This window comes from Heteronotia binoei, chromosome 18 (assembly GCF_032191835.1).
Source record: "Heteronotia binoei isolate CCM8104 ecotype False Entrance Well chromosome 18, APGP_CSIRO_Hbin_v1, whole genome shotgun sequence".
NCBI classification, from domain to species: Eukaryota; Metazoa; Chordata; class Lepidosauria; order Squamata; family Gekkonidae; genus Heteronotia; species Heteronotia binoei.
Genome location: NC_083240.1, coordinates 16,679,480 through 16,701,975, shown reverse-complemented (window position 1 = coordinate 16,701,975; position 22,496 = coordinate 16,679,480). Strand labels below are relative to the sequence as shown.

The 22,496-nt window shown below is 45.8% G+C and overlaps 1 protein-coding gene across 1 annotated transcript in view; it reads right to left on the bottom strand.

Moving 5' to 3' along the window:
* VPS13D (vacuolar protein sorting 13 homolog D) overlaps positions 1-22,496 on the bottom strand; it is a 158,350-nt gene that overhangs the window by 118,445 nt on the left and 17,409 nt on the right. Inside the window, exons 14-27 of the mRNA XM_060259106.1 lie at positions 21,489-21,619; positions 20,665-20,737; positions 20,260-20,430; positions 18,169-18,299; positions 17,888-18,020; positions 14,372-16,588; positions 11,554-11,702; positions 9,602-10,645; positions 9,095-9,185; positions 8,493-8,619; positions 7,165-7,345; positions 6,008-6,190; positions 3,775-3,994; positions 3,106-3,316 (exon numbers count right to left, since the gene is read on the bottom strand). Coding sequence (XP_060115089.1) covers positions 3,106-3,316; positions 3,775-3,994; positions 6,008-6,190; positions 7,165-7,345; positions 8,493-8,619; positions 9,095-9,185; positions 9,602-10,645; positions 11,554-11,702; positions 14,372-16,588; positions 17,888-18,020; positions 18,169-18,299; positions 20,260-20,430; positions 20,665-20,737; positions 21,489-21,619 — 5,062 coding nt within the window. The remainder of the gene's footprint in view (positions 1-3,105; positions 3,317-3,774; positions 3,995-6,007; positions 6,191-7,164; positions 7,346-8,492; positions 8,620-9,094; positions 9,186-9,601; positions 10,646-11,553; positions 11,703-14,371; positions 16,589-17,887; positions 18,021-18,168; positions 18,300-20,259; positions 20,431-20,664; positions 20,738-21,488; positions 21,620-22,496) is intronic.

Sequence of the window (22,496 nt, the reverse complement as noted above, 5' to 3'; positions counted from 1 at the left end):
CAGGAAGTATCGGGAATAGAACCCCGTGCGATGGAATTGAGGTGGTACTGGTTCTATGGCTGCCTTGGCCAGCAAGGTAGTGATCTCTTCCTGGAGGGGTAGAGAAGGAGGAGTAGGTATAAAGTGATGGTGCTTCGGGAGCAAAGCGAACTCTATGGTGTAACTCCTGTGGATGATCGCAAGGACCCATGAATCCGATGTTATGGATTCCCACATGGGGTAAAAGGGAAGCAGTCTTGTTGTACGAGGATGGAGATGATGTATCAGTGATGGTATTGGCAAGTCAAAGAGATTGTTTCGGGGCCGTAGTCGCCTTCTTATTCGATTGTGGTCGTGGTCGCTGATGGAATGGTTGCTTAGCTGGTGGAGCTTTGCATTTCCAATAATCAGCTTGCCTGGGTGAACGGGGGCACTTGTAGAAGGATGGTTTCCATCCTCTTTGCCTGTTAGTTTGAGGTTGTTGCTAGCTAACCCCTAATCTCTTGGCTCTCTTTCTGCTGTCATCTACTGTGGTTAAGATGCCATCAGTGGTTGCGTTAAAAAGACCTTGGCCGTCAAAAGGCAAATCTTCTATTTTAAACTTTATGTCAGGTAGAAGTGATGAGGAACGGAGCCAGGCATGCCTACGTAAGGCAATGGAGGTAGCCATGGTTCCCGAACAGCAAACAACAGCATGCCGGACTGAGTTGATTTGTTGCTTACTTACACGGTTAAGCTCTTGCAGTATCTTTGAAGCTTGTTTCTGTGAAGTTTCGGGTAAGGATGGGACTAATGTATTCAGTTGGGACGATAAACTGAAAGTATAGGCAGCGAAATAGGCCAAATAATTATGAATTTTGGATGCAGCGGTGGAGAGGGAGTAGAGTTTTCTGCCCAGTGTCCAACTTCTTTCCTTCTTTCTCCAGTGGGACAGGGTGACATGTCTGCTTTGATTTCGAGGACGAATGTACAATCATTGAATTTGGAGCAGGACGATTAAATAAGAATTTCGAATCTGGTGCATGTATTTTGTATAGGAATTCAGTTCGTTTAGATGTTGGTGGTACTGATGCCGGCTTATCCCAAGCTTCCTTCAATGCTTCTAAATGGACAGGTAGCATGGGTAAGAAAGATCCTGCAGGTAAATCAGCATGGACCAGGTCGTGGACCACGTCTGATACTCTCGGCAGATCTGTGGTTAGTTTTATGTTGCGTGTATTTGCCATGTTCGTGAGTAAATCCAGATAAGCTTTAGATCCCTCAGATGGGGAGAGGTCAGCTGGCTTTGTAATGTCAGATGCAGGTGATGTTGGTGACGAGATTGAATGTGATGACAGAGTTTTCAGCTTCGGAATCCTCTGGAGCATTGACGGGAGTCGTTGGTCTTTCAAGTACTGGTGTTATTAAAGTTAAAGGTTTTGTCGCCAGGGTAGGTTGGTCTAGTTGTACTGTATGTTTAGATAGAGCGAATGTCGAAGGAGCCGGTGATGTCTGCTTTGGTTACTCTCGGAGTCGATAGTAGGCTTCGTCGTGGTACCGGTGATGTGGATCTTCAATATGCCTGTAAGGATGAGCTTCCTCTCGGTACCGGGGTTGATAGGATTCCTCACGGTACTGAGGTTGGTCATGGTACCTATGTCAGTATTCTACAGATGGTGATCTAGAAGGCCTGTAATAGTGATGGTGTCGGTATGGAGATGGAGACCAAGATCTGGACTGGCTATAATAGTAATATCCATCTCTATGTCGACTTGGAGATCCTTCTCAGTACCGACGAGCCGGGGATTCCCGATGGAGTGGGGAGACAGCAGAATCTTTAAATGTTCTTGGTGCCGATACCTCACGGAATAAATGCACCTCAAGAAGGTTGGCTCGTTGTGTTTGGATTCGAGATGATGGTTCCATAGACTCCGTGGCTAAGATGTCTTCGGGCAGGGACTCATGAATGGATGGTGACCGGGATCGAATCCATATGATCTCGTCAGCAATCACATCAGCGGGCATCGAAAGTTCTGGTGGAACAATTGGTGCCGTAGATTTCGATACCAAAGTTTGCAATACCGAGGTTGTACTCATTATATCTGAAGCTCTCGGATCAAGTTGGGTCCTCGAAGTCGACTTCGATGCAGCTTTCGACTCCTGCTGTCGCTTAGACGAAGGTTCCAAGTGGTGCTTTCTCTTGGATTTGTCCGACTTTTCAGAGTGTTTGTTGGACTTAGGCTTACTGGGAGCCGATGCCACTGAAGCTGCTGGTTTTGCCACGTCCCTTTGCGGGGTCAGGGAAGGTGGCGAGTTTTGGGACCCAGAAGCATGGGACATCACAGGCCACAATGAAGACTCTAAAACGTGACTCTTCAGCCTAGTGGCGCTGTTTTTTCTCGCTTGTTTTCCGAATTGGCTGCAATGGGTACAAGTGTCGGTCCTGTGGGCCTCCCCCAAACAAAATAAGCACTGAGAGTGTCCGTCTGTTGAGGGGATTTTTGTCCCGCAGCGAGTACACTTTTTAAAAGTGGTTTTCGGATCCTTTCCTTCCATACGCCCGGGGGGGGGGGGGGGGAGAAAGGAAGATGAGGCGATAGTAAAACGGGTAAATTTTTTTTTGTACGATACAAGTAGAACATCGAAGAAGATGAAGAAGGAATATGAAGGTTGAAGAAGGTAATAAGGCCAGTAAAGTTGAGGAGACGCAACAAGGAAGGACTATCCCGAGCGGCAGTTAGAAACTGGGTGGGTGGAGCACCTTCCCCTCACTCCAGGCATGCGCAGTGGATGCCTGCTCCCCAGAGTGGGAGGGAATGCGCGCCAAAATAAATGCCTAGGCTAGCTTTAAATTCTCCGAGGTCAGGTTCATTCCAGCCGGAAAACCCATGTGTGGGACTTCACAGAGACCACGATGAAGATCCATGGAGCTGCCACCAAAAAAGGCCCTCTTTTGTGTACCCACCAGACTATCCTCTTTAATTGACAGGACAGTCAAGTGGGCCTCTCCCTGTAATCTTAACAGGTTGCACATTCCCAATGAAAGGACAGCAGACCACTACATAAACAAGCTGGAAAGACCTTTCAGGTAAAAGGTGACAGGGGAAACATTGCTCATGTGAAACAACATCAAGCCACACAACCTACTTGTCCAAGTTTCTTTCCACTTGCAGCTTCAGCCGGAAAGGTTCGGTTAAAAGGCTTTTGCCCGTCTGCCTGACAACGTAGGAAGGGAAGGTCATATCCGCGCTGGTTTCCTCTGGGGCCTTTGAATACTCTCTGGGGAAGCGTTCAGCCGCAAAAATATCCATATCCTGCAGATCAACCACAATGCAGTCTAACAGGCAGACATGTTCCTCTGCAAGAGATTAATCCAGAATCGTTATTCTTCCCCAACAAAACTCAATGAAGGGGAGAAAATGTTCCACTAAAGTGCGAGATTGGCCACGATCAGGTGGTTGGATCATGCTGTGTAAAGGACAGCTGCCACACTGTCACTGGCAACAGCCCTCACACTAGCCCGGCCTTGTCAGAGCTTGGAAGCTGAGCAGGATCAGCCCTGAATACTCGGATGGGAGACCACCAAGGAAGTCTAGGGCTGCTATGCAGAGGCAGGCAAGGGGCAACCACCTCTGAACATCTCTTGCCTTCAAAACCCCAGGAGGGTCATCATAAGACGGCTGCAACTTGATGGCGTGCTTTACACACGTACAAGTCCTAGGCCCTAAAGTCATTAGCAATTGATCAGATCAGGGCCACCAAAACTAGGGGAAAAAGAGAGATGTGAGCACTGGGACCCAGCTACTTCGGACTTACCCGGACTATCCGGGGCTAGCAAAGAGGATGGCTTTGCAGGCTTATTTAAAACACTCCCTGCGGCATCACTTTTCAGTCTCAGGTTGGGTCCAGACGATGACGATTTCATGAACAACCCTTCAGAAGGACTCGATGCTGCCTTGGACTCGTCTGTACTCGGTGTTTTCTTCATGCTGTGTTTTGGGGTTCCCAGGGGTGAAGACAACTGAGCAGAATCTTGCTAGAAGGAAACAAAAAAAAAAAAGCCAGTGGTGCCAGGATTAAGGAACAGCCATTCGGCAACATTCCCTAGGAAGAAATGCCCTTGAGAGAAATGGCTGGACAATTTAATCTTTGTAACTTGACTCAGCTGGACCTGAGCAGCTTAAAAACGAATGCAGGTTAAACAGGAGGAGAGAGACAACTGTGGCTCCAGTTGCATTGTTATGGAGCAATCTTTGCAGAAAGTGCATTGGCCACTCATCCCTATAATACCTCTCATTACATGCTGAATTGTGCCTTGGGAAACCCAGAAGGACTGGACTATCCAGTTCCTCCAGTCCCTGAGCAAGGAGAGAATATAAGGAGATATGCTGCTAGGGTTGACCATTTGGTGAACTGATCAGTCAAACATTGGTCTTAAATCATGACACTAAGCTCAGATGGAGAACCATGTCATTGTGTAGCTGGAGAATAAAGAGTCCAAAAACCAACAAAGTGGTAATGTCCGGTAGCGTCTTGAAGACAAGATTTCCAGGATGCCAGTTTTCAAGAGTGGTATCTGACAAAGAGAGCTCTGACTTTCAAAAGCTTACATTTGGAAGACTTGTTGGTCTTTTAAGTTGCTACTAGTCTCAAACCTTGCTCGAACCACAAACCAATAAAGAGGGTTACCCACCTGAAACTGACGCAGTGATGTTATTCTTTAAGGTGCCACTGAACTCCTGTTCTAACATCATAATAAACAATCTTTAACCAGCAGTGGTTAGATGCTTAAGCTCGTTCCAGAGCATACTTGTACCGAAAACTACTATCTATAAGCAAAGTAAATGCCGGATCTTTTTTTCAGCATCAAGGCCTACATAATGTCAAATCTCACACAACACTTCAACACCAGGGATAGCCTTCGGTTGCAATTTTAAAGAATTTTTTTTAAAAATAATAATAAAATAGTATCTACTTTGAAGATAGTTTTGTAAGAGCTAAGTAGGGCCAACTCTCGCTGTTCGTAGCTAGTCACAGCTGGCGGGGCGCTAGCAGAAGCTGCTTTTACTTTGCTGCTAGGTCTTCCCCAAGGTTTGACGGGGCTAGCCGACCCCTCTCCCCAATCCATTGTCAGCTCATGACAGCAGAAGGAAAGAACCCAAAGGGCAGCTGCCATTTCCGCAGTAGTATCTTTAGCTGCATGGAACATCCTCCGGTTATCATCGAGCCAGCGTGGTGTGCGGGAGGCCAAGCGTCAGCCTAGGGAGACCCGAGTTCAGATCCTCACTCAACAACAGAAGGCTTCTAAGGGACCAGTTGTTCTCTATCAGTCTAAACTACCTCACAGGGTTGTTGTGAGGATAAAAACTGAGGAGGGGGAGAATGATCTTTGAAGCCACTTTTGTGTCCCCACTGGGGAGAAAAGTAGGATATAAATCGCTAAACGAAGTGTCTCTGTGAACTTTAGGGTGAGAGGATATGTTTGGGTAATATGCAGAAAAATGACAGTCCTTGACCAGTCAAGAGTACTCCGTCTGGGTACATGCCCCTAATTACCATAAGGCATCTCATTTCATTATAATATTGAACTGCAAACAGAAACTCATGCACTTCTATGAAAAACCAAAGATCCCTTTATCCAGCCATTTAGTCCTTGAAAAGGCGAACAGACATAGTGGCAGGGACACAGCAAGCTCCATTCCAAACCAACCAACCCTTCTGGAATTCTGCGATGGATTAAGGAAATACAAGCTCCTTTTAGATACCCAAATATTGAATGAGATTTGGCTGAATTCCACAAGTTTGGTGGTTTTTTTTTCCTTTTTCAGCAACAGAGAAAAAAAAAAGTCTCCACAAGGATTTCTGAAATACCTCACATAAAACAGGGTCCTTGTAAGCGCCGCCTTGTAAAATCAAATCCTCAAGAAAGGAAGGAACAGAAATGTTACAACCAAAACGAAAAGCCTACACCTCAAATCTTTAGCACCTACTCAATTCAGCTGCAAAAGCTAGCGCTCGGCAAGCAAAGAGGAGGTATTGCGAGTCTTACCTTGTCTTTCAGTGAGAAGGTGCCTGCAGTGCCGGCAAACAGGAACTTGTTTTTGACTTTCAGCTTGCCGAGATTGGCCACGATCAGGTGGTTGGATTTGGAGCTTTCGGGGATCAGGAGGACAGGAGCGCCCGCTTCGATGTCCAGCAGCACTCGGGAGGCACGCTGGGCCTGGTCTCTTACCTAAGGGGCAAGCAGGAGTCATCTCAAAAATCCTGAGCGATGCCTTGAGCTACAAAAGTTCTTTTCGATGGGGTTAAGTAAAAATGTGTGTAAACCTAGCTTGTCGCTGGGCTCCCACGCGTCACACTTCCTCCCCTCGGGGAAGTCAAGAACTAACTCTGGATGCCCTGACCTGGATAGCTCAAGCTAGCCCAATCTCATCAGATCTCGAAAACTAAGCAGGGTCGGCCCTGGTTAGTATTTGGATGGGAGACCTCCGAGGAATACCAGGGGCATGCATGGGGACAGGCAACAGCAAAACCGCCTCTGAAATGTCTCTTGCCTTAAAAAAAAAAAACAAGTCTAGCTCACCACCTAGTGGTGCATAAGGCTAAAAGAGCTAGAACTTGCTGCCAGACAATCTTAGGATCTCCTGGCTATTCTACACACAATGCCATTGGGTAATGAATACCCGTGACATGCAAGCTTCTCCCATGAATGAGAGAGATTTGCCACGGTGCCTGAATAAGGTGATCATTCCATCTTTTCCTGCAAGACTGGGAATAAGCTGGTTCATTAAAACTGATAAATCCACCTTGAGCCAAGAGTCAGCACAGTGTACTGGTTAGAGTCCTGAACTAGGACCTGGGAAACTCAGGTTCAAAGCCTCACTTTGCCAAGGAAGCCTGCTGGGTGACCTTAGGCAAGTCACACACTCTCCACCTAACCTACTTCACAGGGATACAATGGAGGAGAGGAGGATCCTGTCAGCTGCTTTGGGTTCCCATCAGGAAGAAGGGCAGAGTATAAATGAAGTAAATGAATACAATAAATCCAAAGGCTTGAGACAGGTAACAAATTGCTGTATGTCTCGCTGCTGTTTGTTTATGCAATGTAATGACCACAAGACTTTCTCAAACAGGTAGAAGAACCCACCCACGCTTTCAGAAGTTGGCTACGCCCCTGTGCTGCAAGAGAAAGCCTCAGAAGCATACCGTCTGCCCTTCGATTGCTGCTCTCTGGCGCCCCAAGACGTCCTGCAGCTGAGTGAAATGGTGGATGAAAGACACCACCTCTGCTTGGAAGCGCTGGGTGTGAACGTACTGCACCGAGGCCATCCTCAGGCTCACGCGTATGTCGCAATCTCTCTGCAGCAGGGGATCAGGTTGGCCGTACCTGTCAAGGAAGAAGATCAGGAAGCTGTACACGGTATTGTTTGAACCTGCTACAGACAGCTGGCTGTTTCAGATGAGCACGGTATTAGGATGCTCATTGAATCATCCACCTTTTCTGCCAGCGGGGCTTGCTTCTGACCCCCTCCCCCAAAAGCCTATTATGAGGTTTATAGGAACTACATTGTCCAAAAGCCCATGGGGCATAGGGACTACAGTAAGAAAGGGAATTGTGTTAAGATTGAGTAAAGAACTGGGCAAGACTGCAGTGAACCAAATATACTCTGAGCCACAGAAGAACAGGGCCAGAAAACTAGATGTCAGGACTACAAACTTGACATCTAGCCTCTTACCCCAAGGAAGGCGCAGGTTAATCCATGCAATGGAGATTCCACAGGCAGGAAACCAAACACATTAATTTTAACAAGGACTGATGAATGCAACTTTACCATAGCATATATTTCTCCCTGAATATCACCAGATCTTTTATAAATATCATAACAGTGGTTAAGGAAAATATGTTCCTGAACTGTGAGGGGAGTCCAGATGTTATATGTGGCTAGTTGCAAAGCTGGAGGGGAAAAATAATCTTTTGTTGCTTCAGAAGCCTTAAATCAGGGGTCCCCAACCCCCCCGATTGTGGACCGGTACCAGTCCGTAGCCTGTTAGCAACTGGGCCAAGAGTTGTATAATTATTTCATTATAATAAGATGACGACATTGGGTTTATATCCTGCCCTCCATTCCGAATTTCAGAGTCTCAGAGTGGCTCACAATCTCGTTTATCTTCCTCTCCCACAACAGACACCCTGTGAGGTGGATGGGGCTGAGAGAGCTCCCCCCAGAAGCTGCCCTTTCAAGGATAACTCTGCGAGAACTATGGCTAACCCAAGGCCATTCCAGCAGCTGCAAGTGGAGGAGTGGGGAATCAAATCCGGTTCTCCCAGATAAGAGTCCGTGCACTTCACCACTGCACCAAACTAATAGAGATAAAGTGCACAAATTGTATCATCCCGAAACCATTCCCCCCCCAGTCCGTGGAAAAACTGTCTTCCACAAAACTGGTCCCTGGTGCCAAAAAGGTTGGGGATTGCTGCCTTAAATGAGCCCTGTAGAATCCCCTCCAAAACAAGGAAAAGCCCCAGCACCTACTTGTGGATCTGAAAGATGAGTGCCTCTTCACCACTGGTAGTAAAGCGTTCTCGGTAGAGCTCCCCATGTGAGGTGAGGTCACTTAACGACAAGCTCCCGATGCTTCCCTGAAGGGCCAGGTCACCTTCTGCACAAACAGAAAGAACACCATTCTGACATCACTGAAGGAGTACTGTTCCCAAACAGATTTGGAAGTTAACTGGGGGAGAGGGGGGTATCTTTGTGCGAGTTAAGGATTTGGAGACCTGAGCCTCTGGGCAAATCTGTTTGCATTTAAGTGGCTCAGATCCTCTCTTTGGTTTAGCAGCCCCAGATGTTAGGGGCATGGTCAGTTTAAAGCCAGGATTTTATTTAAGCCAGTTTTGAAAAGGAGATGCTTGTGGCAATAAGCATTTAAAAGAATCATGCCAGTATGCTCTAAATTTTTAAATATCACAAGTTCACACCTACCTAAAACCTACCTGAACATGCTGCTTAAAGGATTCGTGTGACCAATGGAAACAAGTCACGGAGTGATTTCATAGTATGAAAAACACTGCAATGCTCCACATCTTTGCTGCAACCCCCCTCTCCTTAAAACGGCGAAGGTAGCTCAGACTCACCAATTATTTCCATGTGAGTGGCAAGCTTGGAGATGTTCGCTTTAGCAAGCTCAGTGGTCGCCTTATTCAGAACCAAGGACAGGGAATGGACCTGGTTTAGCAGAAAAGATGGGATTGGCACCACACACAAAATGGCCTGGCTTCACACAGAGCTACAAACGTATTATTACCCTTGCTCTTCAGTCCAGTTTAGTATACTTAAAAAAAAAATAGGTCATCCATATGAGATCAGAATGCGAAGGGCAGGTAGATTAGAAAGATGCAGCAGGATACATCTGTAAAAGGGAGAGACCTGTAGTGTGGCATTTGCTACAAAATGCCAAGCTAATACCTAGACCAGGGTTGGCCAACTTGCTTAATGTAAAAGCCACATAGAATAAACATCAGATGATTGTGAGCTGCAAGGGAGGGAGGGAGGAAGGAAGGATTCTCAAAAACCATAAGCTGTGAATAAAATGATTTTTTTTACAACAAAAGCCATCTGTGCTAAAGGCCTCTCCCCCATACCTTCAGGTCCAGTTTGGTGTTCGCAGAATCTTGGAATTCCAGGTCTGACAAGATGTTTGCTTCCGACTTCACTGCCTGATGGACGTCTTCGGGTTGTGACTTCATGCTGTGGTTCTCGGCGGTGGATCCGATCCCAAAAAAATCCAGAATCACCACCCAGGTCTGCAGAGTTATTAAGACATCTAAACAGTTGAAGTCGACGTCCACGCTGCGGTTGATCCTGCCATAACTGGAAGAGAACTCTGCGTGCTTCTTGTCCACTAGCAGCATATTGATGTGAACCAAAGAATCATCAAAATCGCTCTTCCCACAAGGAGTGCTCGGCTTGTTTGAGGTTGGAGAAGGAGGGGGAGTTAAGGGGTAGCCTGAATCCACGTCATCTTTTTGCTTCTTGTGGGAGAGGCAACTGGGTCTTTGGTACAACTGAAAGACATTGGGGGCTTCTTCCATGTGCGAAGGGAGGGAACGGGGCATGTCCGGATATTCCACATTAGACACAGAGGGGCAAGATTGGGAAAGGTATTCTCTGTGAGCCAAACTGGATGGTTTGGGTGCTCCACGGGACACCATGAGGTTCTTATACACAGACCCTGGGTTCTTCTCCAGAAGATCCTCCATCAACAGAGACCGCAGGGCAATCTGGATGGACAGGGTGTGAGGGTGGTCTTTAGTAAACTCGACATCAAAATCCTGGAATTTTAAGCTAACCAGGCCCTGGGCTCCAAGAGTCAGGTCACCACTTAACTGAACCTGCAGCTCAGAAATGTGGAAGTTGGCTTGGATCTGGGTAAAAGACCGGGTCACTTCCTTGATGGGAGCAAATTTGCTTGAAGACGTAGAAAAGCTGGAATGACTGAAGAGCCCATTCTCCTTCCTCTCTGTGGAGAAGTCGGAGCTTGTGTTTCGGAGTGATGCAGAAGGAGAACCAGAAAGAAGATAGGTGGAGGATGGAAAGGCAGAGGAGGGCTTTGTCAGGTCTTCGCTGCAAACCAAGTTGTCGAGAGTCTGCAAAACTTGTTCGTAGACATGTTTGGCCAACACCACCTGCATTTGGGGGAGGGAGGGGATATCCAACATTTCGCATTTCTCAATTTTCATACATTTCATTAACCCAGACCAGTGTTCCCTCTAAGCTGAGTTAACGTGAACTGGCGCACAGATTTTTAGCCTCCAGCTCACACATTTTTGTCTTAGCCCAGGAAGGATGACCCCGGAGCACACTAATTTATGCAGTGGCTCACAACTTTAAGGCCAGTAGCTCACAAAGTAGAATTTCTGCTTACAAGACTCTGCAGCTTAGAGAGAACATTGACCCAGACATGTGCATCTCATGGTTATTGGGGAGGGGGGCAAATCCTTATTCATATTTGTTTATTGATTTGTAAAGAAACAAAATTGCCATCTCTCCAAGAACTTGCCCAAGGTGGCTTACAGAATAAAAATAAAATGTTAAATACCCACAATCCTGCATTAAAACATCAAGCCCGGCATAAAAATATAAACCATAAACATCAGATTACCAGCAGCTTAAAATAACTTTCTAGATTAGTATTTCAGTTTCTATGCCTTAAACTACCTGGAGAAATATATGCCAATAAGAGCATATTTTGTATGAAAAACAATGGACACATCCAGGTGCTTGAAACTGCCCACCTCCAAAATGGGCCTCCACTGGCAACCAAGATCAAGATAATTCCTACCACATTATTCCCCTTTACTATGCATGGGTATCAAAGCCGGACAGTGAAGAAGTGGACAGGAAGAAAGTTGGTTCATTTGAAATGTTGTGTCAGGAGAGGGTTTTATGGATCCCGTGGACCGCCAAAAAGATAAATCAGTGGGTTCGAGATCAATCAAATCTAAACTCTCCCTACGAGCTATAATGACTAAACATTTGCCACCTAAAATGAAGCCGTCTTCTGGGGTGGGGGGGTGTTACAAACGCACTCTACCTGCAAAGGGTTAACAAACTTCCCCTCGATTCTCATAATGCTTGATGTTTCAACATCCTCAGCCACAGAGAAGGTCAGCTCTGCATCCCTCTCCACTGGAATCTTCTCCATTCTGAACTGGATCGTGGCATTGTTCAAAATATGGAAAGCTGCAATGAAAGAAATACGAAGGTGAAGTTACTGGACGTTACTTGGTATCTGATGAAGGGAGTTTTGACTCTCAAAGGCTCATACCCCGAAAAATGTGTTGTTCTCTAAGGTGTTACTGGACTCTAATCTACTTTGCGACTACAAACCAACATGGCTGCCCTCTGAAACTTACTGGATTCAGGGTCACATTTCCCAGACTCAGGCATGCTTCTCACACACAGGGGAACTATTAGGACAGAATGAAACATGCGGTAGAATGGACTAAAGACTGTAAGGTGATGGCTGTAGTAGATTTTCCGTTGTAGACTGTGTGGGTGGGGTCTTGGCACTGTGAGACCTGACGTTTCACCAGCAACTGTGACTGACATCCTCAAAGGTGTAAACCAGAAAACTGGAGTTTTCTCTGGGTCAAGAATATCTCTCCTTGTGACCCAGAGAGAAAGCCAGTTTTCTGGGTTACACCTCTGAGGATACCAGTCACAGTTGCTGGCGAAACGTCAGGTCTCACAATGCCAAGACCACGGCCACACAGCCCGGAAAATCTACAGCAGCCAATGGACTCTGGCCATGAAAGCCTTCGACAACATATTGTAAAGTGATGGATTCCAGATTTAAATGTTGCTTCACAGAAAAAGTGCACGCAAGGAGAAAAGTAGGACAGTGGGAAGAAAGCTTCTACACCCTATTGTGCTGGTTTCAATTAAAATTTAACACAGGTGGGACATTCCACAATTTGATCTTTTCACTTCCAGCCTGACGTGGTACAGCCCATTCTATCGCCTTGTTCTCATGCAGGTGTATATTGGGCCTGATGTGCAACAGAGGTCTGAATGGACATGAAGCTGCCTTATAGTGAATCAGATCATTAGATCAGCAGCCAGTGCATTCTATTCAGACTGGCAGAGACTCTCCAGGGTCTCAGGCGGGGGCTTTCTCATATCACCTACTGCCAGACCTTTAGGTGGGTAGTCATGCTGGTCTGAAGCAGCAAAACAAAGTTTGAGTCCAGTGGCACCTTTAAGGTCAACAGAAGCTGCATGTACATGAAAGCTCACACCCAGAATAAAACCTTATGGGTCATAAATGTGCCACTGGACTCCAATTTTGTTCTGCCAGATCCTGAAACTGTAGATGAACCTTTTGTATGCCAAGCAGATGCTCTGCCACTGATCCACATGTTTGGAGAAAGACTCAGAGCCAGTCTCACTATCTTATCATTTTTATAGGCAAGAATGAATGAATGGAGCCTCTTCCTCCCTAAAGCACTGTGCATATGTGACAGAGGTTTACAAGATTATGCAGAAGGGAGAGAAAGAAGTACTTTTCGCCCTTTCTCACAATACGAGAACTCGTGGGCACTCAATGAAATTGCTGAGCAGTCGGGTTAGAACGGACAAAAGGAAGTACTTCTTAGAAGTGGTGGTGGCTTCAGGCATAGCCAGCTCTAAGAGGGGAATGGATAAACATATAGAGCAGAGATCCATCAGTGGCTATTAGCCACAGCGTGATGCTCTGCATTCTTGGTGCTTGGGAGGGGCAACAGAATGAGGGCTTCTGGTGTCCTGGCCCCACTGATGGACCTTCTGACGGCACCTGGGGTTTTTCTGGGCACTGTGTGACCGTGTTGAACTGGATGGGCCATTTGGCTGATCCAACATGGCTTCTCTTATGTTCTTATACATACGCAGGGAGGGGGAAAGTGTGATCTCATATAATGCCCAGCTAATAAGTCAACATTTCTAGTCCCATTAAGAACTGCCCCCAAACCACTAGAACTCCTGACAATACTATCATTTTAAGTGGACAGATCAGTGGAAAACTGTTTTATTTACGCGGCAGAGAATTTTTTAAAAAAATAGTGACACAACATCAGATTGTTTGAACCTTGTTTTGCACCAAGCACATTTAAACAAATTCCAGAGGGACAGTTAGATTAGCTTGATGCATCTGACACAAGCAGGAGCCATGTTGCAATTTGAAGTCCTCCTAGGGAACATAACTCTTGCACCTTAGAGCCCATGTAACCGCATGCATTAAAGCTCTAGACCAGAAAAGCTTATGTCACAATAAACCTGCTACCTACCGATTACAGGACCACAAGACTATGTTTCATTTTAGGTGCAACAGGATTACACAGCACCCCCTCTGGAAGCCGTTAAACACAGTCACTGGAAGAGCAGGTTAGAAACAAAGGACTGTCTTCTCTCATATGTTCCTGCCCACTAACTAAGATCACAAAGAGAAATATTCTTGACTGTCCCATCGACCAAAGAAGCTTATCTGGTGGGTACATAAGAAAGGGCCTTTTCAGGGGTAGCCCCAGTTACAGAAGAACCTCCCCAGGGAAGTGTACCTGGTCCCTACACTCTCAATTTTTAGGAGACAGCTGAAGACGGGTTTCTTCATGATGGATTTGATTAGTTCTTCTACCTACTGGCAGTTTTAAATTATTGATTTTAACCAGTGGCTTTTATGTATTTCATTCTATTTTATTATTATTTACGCTGTAAGCCGTCTCGAATTCCCATAAGGCAGAAAGCCAGCTAATAAATGTTTCAAATAAAAATAAAAGGAAAATAAAAATAGAATGACAAGCCATTTTTGCACACACGTTTGCCCACAAAATCAAAACGGAGACAAGCAAAGCAGGAGAGCTCCTGCAGCTTACCATGACCTTTATGTAATGACTCAAAGAAGTCGTGCCGAGTGAAATGGGAATCCTCCTGGCTGCTGCTGCCGCCGCCGGCAGATCCCAGAGCGTGAACTGCATGTGGCATCTCAGAAGCAGCTTCTTTCTTGCCTGCCAAGTGACTGCTGTTCAGAGAATACATCTTAATATCTCTGATTTCTACCTGAAGCCGGTCGCTGGTCGAATTGTCTTCCCCCACCACGAAATTCTGGATGGATATTTGCCCGAGGTGTCCCACCAACAATTCGGGGCTGCCGAGCTTACGGGGTATGGATACAACCGGGGACTCGATGTTGATATTCAAAATCAGCTTGATGGTGTCACATTTTGGGCGTGGCTGCAGGAGCTCCTCCCCTTCATTGCTTTCGAAGTAAAAAGGGTCCTTCGGTCGAGGGGTCGTATCGAACAAAGAAACCATTTCGGAGTATTCGGCGGTTTTAGTGGCCAAGACGGTGGTCACCTTGGTCGCTGCGCTCTTCAGCATGCTGCGGAAGTTCTCCTCCAGCTCATCTATGGATAAGGTGATCTCTTTCAGAAACTTCGCCGAGTGGTTGTAATGCAAAGATGCCATCCGGAGGTGAAGTGAACATTCCTCTTCTGACCGCTCGATGAATGTAAAGCTCAAAGCGTCTGGAAGGCTATTGGCGTCATCGAACTGGAGAAATGCGGGCTTGAAGTCGCCCATGTCAGAAATTAAATGTTCATACCTTACAGTGTTCCCGATGCTGACAACATACAGGTTTTTAATGTTGTCCTGGGTCAAATCCATAAGGTGCAAACAACCCAGGGACCCGTTGATGTTCACTGTGCTGCCCATGGAGACATTCACTTTGGTGCCCCCGATGCTCGCGGTTGCAATCTTCCTGCCAAGCTTTTCCCCATTTATCATTGTGACAGTCCGGAGGAGAAGGATGTTTAATGAGTGGATATCCACAGCTACTTCTGTACATTGGGCATGGGTAGACTGGAAGGACTCTTGGTCACTCCAACTTCTTTCCAAGTCGGTCATTAATGGCTGAGGGCTAGAGTCATCCTCCTTTGGGAAAGATTTCTGGAGGAAGCCAATCAGTTCGACAATGGTCTCCGGGTTAAGAATGATATCCAGGTTGTTCATCTGCACTGATATCACTTGGAGAGTACTATCCAAGTTCATAGACGGGCATTCTGCACTCACAAACTGATATTCCAGTTTAATTAAGGATTCGTCGTGCGGGGGGAAGCTGTTGGATAAGTCACTCGATGTTGTAGGCCGCATTTCTGTCACATTTTTTCTATCTACAGGGTGGGCCTCGCAGGGCCCAGTGACAGGGGACTGCGCCCGGCTATCTCGCAGACTTCCTGTTGGGGCATCAAAACGGAGATTCTTGTGAGAAGCCATGAGGAGGTCAAAGTCGGAGCCGTATGTCTGCATGGTATCAACCAAGAGCAAGCTGTGAACAGTGAGCGAGACTTCGGTATCGTAAGGCCTCTTCACAAAATGGGCATTTGTGCCAAAAACCTTGAGGACTGAGATGTAACGGCCATTGCTCTCCACCCCCAGCTGCATGCAGTTCACCTTAAACTCTGCTAAGAGCAGCTGCGATTCGACGAGGACTTCCTTTGTGTGCTGCTCTATCGTGATGACGCTTTGAGTCAAATTCATGACCGAACTATGCAAGCTTCCAAGCTGGTCCGTATCTGTAAAGATCTTCTCTTTCCCTAAGTGCAAAAAACTTGAGGTTTCGTTTTCAGGTGTGCTCAGCCTTCCAAAACAGTTATTCAGGGCTATTATTTTATCCTCATTGATGTGTATTTTCAAATCCGGTAAATTCCCAGACAAGACTGCGCCGGGATACTTGGGGTCCGAAGTGTATATTAACCTGCGCTCCAGCTGCAAGTGGACGTTGAATTTCTCCACCACATGCGTAGGGCCAACGTCACTGTCCTGGGCATGCTTCCAGTTGTCTTTCACTCTCCCCACCATGATCTGAAGGTCCATGAATGATAAGCTGTAGGTCTCGTACATTTTTTTACTCATTAAGTGGGCATGCAGCTGTTCTTCGCTGATTTCGACTCCAGCAAACTCAGGAGTTTTGGAACTGCTGGCTTCCGGGGGCGGGGTGCTGGGAGGAGTGGCGAGAGGTGTCACGTATTCGTCGTCGCTCAGTTCGCTCAGATCCAGTGACGGCCCCTCTGGACTCTTCTTTTTATGCTCCTCTAAAAATTGAGAATGTGGGAAAGGAAAAGACCAATCAGAGCAAATATTTGTTCCCATGCAAGAATTCACTTCCCTTGTGGATCGAGAATGGGAAAAAAGCAGCAGATGTTATAGCTTGCCCTTCCTTTCGCTTTCAATAGTAAAGGCAATCATTAAACAGAAGATAGTTCTCCAGGAAGAAGAGCTGGGTTTATACCTCGCCCTTCACTTCGAGTCTCAGAGCAGCTTACAATCTCCTTCCCTTCCTCTCCCCACAACAGACACCCTGTGAGGTAGGTGGGTCTGAGACCATGCAAGAGAACTGTGACTGGCCCAAGGCCACCCAACTGGCTGCATGTAGAGGAATGGGGGAATCAAACCCTGCTCTCCAGATTAGAGTATAACGTCTTTCAAGAGTTATAACCTTTTAAGAGTGAAAACTCCCTTTGTCAGATAACATATCCAGAGAAGGGAGCTTTAACTCTTGAAAGTTTATATTCTAGAAAGCGTGCTGATCTTTAAGCTGCTACTGGACTCAAAACCTTGCTCAAGTTAACAATAATGCTACCTTTCCATAAAGCCATTCACAACCTGGAACCTCCATATCAGCAGGACGGCCTTTTATTTACATATGCTCCACTCTTCTCCAGTCTAGAGATTCAAAGCAGCTTACAACACTGTTCTCCTGTCTTTCCATTTTATCATGATAACTACCTTGTCAGGCAGGTCAGGCTAAGAGAGAGTGACCAGCTCAAGGTCACCCAGTAAGCTTTCAGGGCAGAGCGGGGATTCAAACCTGGATCTCCCAGATCGTGGTCCGATGCCAACTGCTTAGATCAAACTCTTAAGGCGCCAATGGGTTTTGAGCCTCATCTGCCTGGGCCATGGCCTTCTTTGCAAAGGCTCCTGTACTGTGGAACAGCCTTCTTTTAATCTTATCAGGAAGGGCCTCTTTGCTGCTGGTATTCTAATACCACAACAAGGCAGAGCTATGCAGATCTTTTCCTGACTAGCAGTTGCTCAGATGGCTAAGTTGGGTACATTTTATGAACTCCAGTCATTTGAATTAATTTTAGGACTTCTGGTTTGCTGGTTATCTAATTGAGTTGATGTCATAGCCCAGCTTCAGCAGCTCGAGACAGGCAGATCACAATGCCTCAAACGAATTAGAAAAAACTGCAAGCTAGGCAAAAACAGAACTGAAGAAACAGGTAAGCTATTAAAAGGGGAAATTTACAGTTACCTGGATTTTTCTATCCTATTGTTTTCCTCCCAGTAGTAACAAGTATGCTTATTATTAACATTTACTTTGACCGTACCTCGAGAATTGGTAAGTAACATTCTTCCCAAATCAATCACTACTAAAACCGGATCTGCAAATTTAAAGTCGTCGGGGAAGATTACTTGAGGGGCAGATATGTCAAGGCACACGGTCCACCGCTTGCTGTCTTCCTGAAATGGGAGGGGGGGAGGAAAAAGGGTTTTCATGTTTTTTGAACTCTCAAAACATTCTTCCATTTATAAACATCGTCATAATAAATTCCTGTTTTTCAGGGTACGAAAGCAAAGCGATAATTCCGCTTATTTCCAGCTCACTTACAATGAAGTCCCCCACCAGCAGACGGTCAATGGTTTGTCTGATTTCAGCTTTGGTTTGCATTTTGAGCTTATTGTATTGTCTCCTGGCAGCTTCAGCCACCCTCAGCTCAAGCTCAGACTGATATCCAAAACCTGCACCGAGAGACACAGAAAGATGACGCATCATTTTGTCTACACACACATATACACACACACCAGGCAAGAGGGTTTTTTTACTCAAAGGAAAGACAACCCTGAATGTACGTCCACCCCCTTAAAGTTACACACACACACAAAGACTATTACTTGTATACAAATGTAAGAAGACCCCCCCCCCCTTTTTTGATGGCACAACCATGAAAAAACCCTAGTCTTGCATTTGAGTTAATACGGCAACTGTCAACGGCACTATTTTGAAGAGGAGCCATGGCTCAGTGGTAGAGCATCTGCTTGGCATGCAGAAGGTCCCTAGTTCAATATCTGGTTTCTCCAATTAAAAGGATCAAGCGGCAGGTGATGAGAAAGACCTCTATGTGGGATGCTGGAAAGCTGCTGTCAATGTGAGCAGGCAATATTAGCCTTGATAGATTTAACAGTCTGATGTAGCAAAAGGCAGTGTTGATACGCAGAAACAAAAACAGCACTGCCAAATGATGGAATGGGAGGCCCAAACAACACGTGATACTGGAGGTTCTGGGACTCCAGGTGAGTTATTTGGTTTTAAAGAGCCGTACCAGCAGTAGAGGGCCTACTATGAATCAAGAGAATGGCAAGTTTCCACTCAAAACCTTTTTGCCAATTGAAACTGCAACCTTGGAGGTTTTTAAGTATCAAGAGGGAACCACAGGCATCAACAGTGTATCTTTCCCCCCACCTCGGGAATAGGACTTAAAGCAGTCCTGGGGGACCATTTTCAATTCAGGAAACAGTGTGGAGGTGGAATTGTTGCTTTTCCATCCCAACCATCAGTCCCTAAAGTTTAGCTTCAAAGTATGCTAGAAGCCTGCATATGGGATGGGTCTCCTGAGTGACACAGGCACACATTAACCATTCAAGGAGGTTTCAGGCTTGTCTTAGCATCTGGCAACAGAGAAAATACTCAAGTCATCCCAGTTTGGTGTAGGGGTTAAGTGTGTGGACACTTATCTGGGAGAACTGGGTTTGATTCCCCACTCCTCCACTTACAGCTGCTGGAATGGCCTTGGGTCAGCCATAGCTCTCGTAGGAGTTGTCCTTGAAAGGGCAGCTGCTGTGAGAGCCGTCTCAGCCCCACCCACCTCAAAGGCTATCTATTGTGGGGGGAGAAGATATAGGAGATTGTACGCCGCTCTGAGTCTCTGATTCAGAGAGAAGTGCGGGGTATATATCTGCAGTCTTCTTCTTATTATTCTTCCCATCCAAAAGTCAACAGACATCCATTACGATTAGAGTCAAAGGTCAGCATGTACCGAACATAATATCACGGCCCTTGAGCTTTTGATTTTTTTAATAAGATGGATATTTATAAAGGCCTGACCTGGATGAATTAAGCCAGCCCAATCTCATCAGATCTCTGAAGCTAAGCAGGGTCGTCCCTGGTTTGTACTGGGATGGGAGATCATCCAGGAATACCGGGGTCACAACACAGAGACAGGCTACAGCAAATCACCTCTGTCTGCCTCTTCCATAGAAACGGCATGAGGGGTAGCCATAAATCAGCTGAACCTGAGAATGTTTTCCACCACCACCTTATTTATACAGTACTCTGAATACTGGAAGTGCGATACGGATGGCAAATGTACATTGGTATTAATTTCTCTCTGCCTTCCCTTCTATGAACCTTCCCCTTATTTGTCACTCTGCAACCAGGGATTTTCAATATTTTTTTCTGGTACACTGCCTAAATGCTTCGGAACTTCATGTTTGTATCTCTCTCCCCTTTGCAGCAGGCTACTTCAAAACAGAACCGCTTATCGAACACCTGCTTGCCTACCTCTATGATTCAATATTTTGATGATACCAAATAAATTCTGAAAAGCTACATCACAGTGCTAAGTATGAAAACACAAAGGAAACAAAGACATGGGGGAAAAGAGATACACACACATATATATATATTTTTAAAAAGGTTAACCTGAGGTATGAACCCTTCCCTTGTAGAAGAAATCGGCTACTTTCTTAATGGCTTGTGGATTGTAAATGATGTTTAGAGGTCTGGTACTGACTTCGAGGCGTCTCTCAAAACTGCTGCGGACTGGGTTTCTCTCATACAGCATCTCAAAAACTGGGACAGCAGGGTCGGCAGCTGAATCAAAGCACAAACACAGTCAGAAACAATCACAGAGCACCATAAAAAGAAACTAAGCAAGGGACAAACTACTTCTTGCTAATGGGAGATGAGTTCTAAAGCCAGGAAATCTTTGTAGAGGAAGGAGAGACAGCCTGGGCACTAGACTGCGCACTGGCTTATCTGTGACATCTTCGTGAACAGGTATGTTCTGATAAAAGTCAAAATTCGCTACAAAACTGAAAATATTACCCGTGCTCTGATTATTCGTGTCTGAAGAAGATGCTTGGAGACCGATGGAAGAGACGCAGCCAACTTCTTTTTGCTAATGAGAAGAAAGAAGATTATTATACATGCCCTACGCAACTCTCATTCATGTTATAAAGGTCTCCTACTTTTCTTATCAGTCCAACATTTCTCTCCAGAATTGTTACTACTGGTACAGCCGATCACAATACATTTCTCCAGCATGATTAAGAATAAACAGATATGGAAGTTCAGTGCAGCAGTCAGAGCCTTTGCTGAGAATCTGGGAGACCCAGATTCGAATCCCCATTTTGTCAGGGAAGCTTTCTGGGGACCTTGGACTAGTCACACACTCTCAACCTAACCTACCTCACAGGGCTGTTGCAAAGATAAAAGGGAGGAGCAGAGAATTTAAAAATGCAATCCTAAATAGAGTTGCTCCAGCCTAAGTTTACAAGTTTCAAAATTCTTCGGGGCTTTGCGTATTGAAAACCTACACCCTGAAAATCTTAGTGCTCCCTAGGTAGCTGCTGGACTAGAACCTAACTGTTCTACTTAATAGAGAACTGATGCTTTAAAAAATTACTATCATTTATTTTGATTTTAGGGTTTGTATTTTAACAGCTTTCCTGCTAGTAAAAGAGAGAAGAGCGGCCACTTTTTATCTACCAAAAAAAGGTATGCTGGAGATCTGGGGGTTTACATGAACAAAAGCTACACGAGGCAGCAAGGAAGGAGGGGAAATGGGGTGCATCTGAGCAGGAAAGCAAACAGGATCCAGCTAGCTCCATGGATTAGTCACTGTTGCAGTCACATAAATACAAACTTACAGGATTAGGGAAGACCAGGACTGGAAATATAGATCCTTCCGTTGCTAAATCTCGGAGGAAGAGGCTGCCAAGTTGAACTTTGAAAAGGGAGGAATTCCTACGAGGAAGAGATTCTGCTAGGATCGTCACACCTGGAAAACACACACAGATACCAGTGTTATGGCATTAGGTTTAATAAAATTAAGCCTGCGGTGGAGGAAGCGGCTTATATAGAGCATTTTTTCTATGCAAGCAATAACTAGAACACAATGAAGTTGATGGGCTCTAGATTCATAAGAAATTACTTCCAACAAGCCAACATATTTAACTTGTAAAGCTCACTGCCATAAGGTTTAGTGATGGCCTCTACCCTTAGGTTGCTATCAAGAGAACAAAAGAAATACATGGAAGACACTGTATACTAACGCTGATTAACCGCAAAGGCTCAACTGGAAACTCCATGTTTGGAGGTGGTGTACTTCTCAATACAGGTCTGCTAGGAATAAACAAGAAGTGCCTTCCAAGAGTGTGTGGTTGACTGGTGTGCGAAACAGGATGCAGGAGAAGATGGATTAGTCTGACCCACCTCTTGTGTTCTTAATTTCAGAGCAACCAACAGTGTTATCACCCGCAGTGCAAGAGAACAAACAGTCCTGCAGCTCTGAGACCCAGCCTCTAGTTGTCGGATAAAATGCAAAAAGTGCGAGACACCAAACAAGAGTGGACCAGTCAAGTGTGGTGCAAGACAGCAAACAAGTGTGGACTGTGCAAACAGATCAAAACTTTTTGTTTTGTTCTCAAGGGACAAAGCTAATGTGATGGACTCCCAACTTATAATTCTGCTCGCTTCTGCTGTAAGCTGTGTAAGGGTATGTCATGATCCTGGGCCCAGTGAGGCCTGAAGGCCCAGGGAAGCCTGCCTAGGAGTTACTGGGAAGAGCCTACATTTCCCAGGATCCCCTCTGTTTCGGTGGCCAGGTTTTGGAGGGAAACTGACCCAGAGGGGTGGGGCCTGGGAGGAGAACATAA